The sequence below is a fragment of the Egretta garzetta genome, unplaced genomic scaffold (assembly GCF_000687185.1).
Source record: "Egretta garzetta isolate BGI_Z169 unplaced genomic scaffold, ASM68718v1 scaffold279, whole genome shotgun sequence".
Lineage (NCBI taxonomy): Eukaryota > Metazoa > Chordata > Aves > Pelecaniformes > Ardeidae > Egretta > Egretta garzetta.
The window spans coordinates 471978-476142 of NW_009260844.1; the positions used below are offsets into that span (position 1 = coordinate 471978).

The 4165-nt window shown below is 38.3% G+C and overlaps 1 protein-coding gene across 8 annotated transcripts in view; it reads right to left on the minus strand.

The window, feature by feature from the left end:
- PAN3 (poly(A) specific ribonuclease subunit PAN3) overlaps positions 1–2640 on the minus strand; it is a 78874-nt gene extending 76234 nt beyond the window's left edge. For all 8 annotated transcript variants that reach the window (XR_004843084.1, XM_035902546.1, XM_035902550.1 and 5 more), the window contains exon 1: positions 2481–2640. Coding sequence is in view for 7 of the 8 variants with exons in the window: in XM_035902546.1 (XP_035758439.1) it covers positions 2481–2538 (58 nt within the window). In the remaining variant the exon portion in view is untranslated. The remainder of the gene's footprint in view (positions 1–2480) is intronic.
- Between the last annotated feature and the right edge of the window lie 1525 nt (positions 2641–4165).

The following is a 4165-nucleotide window of genomic DNA, read 5'->3' on the forward strand; positions in this document are numbered from 1 at the left end:
AAACGCGTGGGCCAAAAGTGGGGGGGGGGGGGGGGGAACAAATAGTTATTCTTGCCTTAGTTATTACAAAGACATTTTTCAGGAACAAAGGATCTCATCACAGCCTAAGTGCTTAAGTACTACTGTGATGAACTCAACACACACGCTTCAGCAGAATCAGTGGGTTTTGGTTGGTTTTAGTTTAATGCTCATCTTCTCTAATACTAGCACTATCTGAATACTACCATTAACACTACCTGAAAAGATGGTATTTCTGACATTTTCATTCTAACATTTTACTAACCAGTAAACAAATACTGTAATCTCCTATACTGCTTCTTTATGAACTTAGTATCAGCACTGATCATCTCAGAAACTGTTCTTAATATAAAAAAAGGATCTGTTACAGCAATGTGATATGTTGCCCCAAAAATGAATGGGCTAAAGTAAGATCACAACAGATTTTTGTTGACATATTTTTCAAAACAACAATTTAAATATTTCTGTCGAGGTAATAAAACATGGATTGAAATAATTCGTTTTGCTATTTTTGCTGCTTAAAAACTGTACTACAATTATTTTTATGCTGGGACAAAAGTTCCTATAGAGAGGTAATCTTGATTTAAACTCCCAGCACTGCAACACTGTAGGCACTTTTCACCTCAACACAGCTTGGTAAGCCGCATCATAGGTTCACTGCATACATGTGCATACAAAGGACAAAGTGTTACCTCAGCTACACATAAAGCAGTAAAAACTACAGTGCCGTACCTCCAGTGGAATTTTACAGAGACAGCTATCCTGATGTTGAGACAAGAACATTTATCTATGGCAAGTCATTTAAGACTTGTGTCCTTTTAGTCTCCTAGAAGCACTGATGTGTCCGAGCATCTTATGCTTGTCCTACTTTGTTTTGTACCTAGATGTCTGTATCAGGAAATAATCACATGCTGGTGGCGTTAACCTCACTTGTACAACTCTGTAACAGTTCACAAGCGCTACACACACCAGTATCTGCATCTCAGTGCTACTTTCTCCACAGTGCCACTACTGTTGCAATTTGTTAAGGAAAAGTGGGTTCTCTGGTGGTTTTATGCCTCTCTCATTTAATGCAATGTTTTTGAAACACAGACTAGGAATCACCGAAATAGAGACAACAGACAAAGAAAGCGAAGGACACCCCCAGGCATGAGGAGCAAAAGTGAAAGCACACGCCTGGGTTAGGATGCCACGATGGAGAGTGCAGTTGGAGGGCAGACAGCACAAATGAACCAAGCTGGCTGAAAGGCAGACAGGAAGCAAAACAGTTTGGGAAATGCTGCCTTATTTACAAACACTCCCACTAGGCGATGAGATATTCATGGGCCAGCAAAGGAAAACAGCAATCTTTACCATAATATTAAATGACTGGGCTGCCTGTCTTTTTTTTTTTTTTTTCCAATTTATCTTGCATATCATAGAAGCATCTGATAAAGACTGAAAAAAAAAAATAGGTGCCATCCTTTTGCACTGTAAAAACCTCAGTACAGAGTCTAGAGCAGCAGGACTCCTCGTCATGGACCAAGTCCAAAAGCACAGTGATAATACAAATTAAAATTGATACTTTTTCAAAAGAGTCATCAGAACTACTCTGTTATCAGAAACAGCAATTCAAAGTAACACAATTACTTTCTATCATAGCTTTCAGAGTTAGCCCTCTCCAAAAGCTTTCACAATTCCAAATATATTATATCAAATTATTCAATAAACTGCATCAAATTTTTCAAAGCACACATACTTGAGCTTTCATTTTTAATAGCCTCCCTGTACCTAAACCTCAACTTTTTGTTATATAAACAGTTGTATGAAATGTGTGCAAATAACCTCAACAGAATGTTAGGACATTTTTCACAGCAGTGCGGGAGAATGCATAAAAGAAAGGAAAGGTCTTCCTGCCAGTTGCATCAGCATTAGACCAACTGAAGTTGAGGGATTCTACCCACAGACTACAGGAATTGCATACTGCATAACCAAGCTGACAACAACTTGTACAGTGCATGTCTCTGCTCTTACTTTTGCATATCTGTACATTTAAGCCTCTACTCTCAAATTAAAAAAAGGTCAGGAGAAAAAGGCTGTTAGGAAGCAAATTCAAAAAATACAAATAAGTTCTAAGCACAAAATACCTTTGAAGACCAAACAAAACAATCGCATATCTGAACTTGTTTAAATTCTGAAAGACTGATGGAACGAACACATGCACACACACACACAGAGCGTGACCTACTCCAACTCCTCTCCAATACACAGTGAATCACCAAACCATTCTTCTGGCAATGTAATGCATTACATCTTTACTAGAAAGCAATAGATCAGGAAAACATCAGCCACAACAGCTTACTATCTAAATCCCTCCACTGACCCCCTTTTCATCAGCTGCCTCATGACCAAGATTATGTTTTCTGCTTTTGAGGTTCTACAGAAGTGCTTCTGCCTGTGTATATCACCCCATCCTCACTTACCATTTGTCCACTTTTCCCGCAGCAGTCTAAATTTGCTTCTAGGTGGTTCCTTACACATGGAACTCTTTCTGAGCTGGTCCCCAAGGTCACTATTTTCTGGGCATTCAAATCCTTCCTGAAGGCCCACTCCTACAGTGATACCTACAAAAAATCAGTTATCTAATACCTGCTAGATAGAAACTAAATGGGGATGCTCTGTATCTTAAAAAAAACATTATCAAAACTTCAAATTATTGAAATAGCATATAGAGTTTGCTCACAAAACATACCTATCCCCCCTCCCCACACTCCTTTTCATCTTTGCCTTTGAAGCAGAAAAACAATTACAACAGTAATAGTGCTTTCTTTACGTTTTTCAATACCCAACACAGGGTGGGTACTACCAGAAACAAATAATTACCAGTACTCCTCAAGTATCTGCAATTCCTGTGGAATACTTGGACTTTGAATGATTTCCCATACAATAAGGAAAACCCACAAAGTATATAGACAGATACAATCAGTTTCAAAGCCAATTAACAGTGTATTTTTGTTAAAACTGCCCCTCAAAATCCCATGTAAGTTTGTGCAGACTGGGAAATTTTTCCTTCCCTCTTTCTTTTTCCTTAGCTCCCCCCAATAATTTTCCTCCCCATTTCATTTCCACATGAAACACATAAAAGCTAAAGCAAAATCCACATCTGTGATTTCCCAGTTTCTGGAGTTGACATATGAGACGAAAAGTGATTAAGGGAAATCAGTAATTTTCATTTTGCCCCATGCATCTCTAACGGGTTATTGTTTTTACTCTTCAATTGTCAGTTGTTTCTAACCGTCTCCAAATGTCTCTTCAATTCTTGGAATTGTCTCCCCATTTCTCAAAAATATCCAGAGCAAAACAAGATAAAAATTGTATCGTCTATCAACTCCTGGAAAAGGCATCAGGAAAATTAAAAGGGGAAACATCTCTCTAAAAAGAAAACTGAGGTATACAACAACTAATACAGCATCACTTGCAAAAAGTACAAATGGGTTTAGAAAAAGAATTCTCAACCATACACCTTTACTGTAATACCCATTTTCTGTATACAAGCGAAAAAGAAACAAACCCAGGGAAAACTGACCAGTATGTGAAATACCACAACTATACTTATATTTAAAAGTTTGAGATAACTGTCTGTTTCTAAATGCTTCAAGCTGTAAATACTGAAATACTACAAAAGATAAAGAAAAATCCATATTTAGAATAATCCTGACCATTGTTTCATTGCATTAAGAAGTGTAATCCCACAGATTACCTTTAGTATCTGTTTTGCCAAATAGCTTATCTTTCCATTTTTTCTACGTCCACTGCTTCATTTTGTTTAAAAGGGAACAGACTGGTAAAGACTTAAACACCTTTTAAAGAGCAGAAAATATACAACCACATAGGTCTTTCCACTCCAAGCCTAGTGTATTTATGGATTTCACAAAACCTAAGCTGTAATGCTTACTAAGCTAACCACCAAGCGATTGCATACAGAGTTGCTACAGGGGTAGCCACTACCCACTACTGCTACGACCGGCCACATAACATGCGGGTGGCGGGCTGCAAAAACAGCCATCATGCTTTTATTAGGCAAACCCAATGCAACCCAAGCCTTGGGGCCCCTTTCCACCTTCTCACGGGCTGGCAACAAACTCCATTCACAGACAGGCTTTCTCAG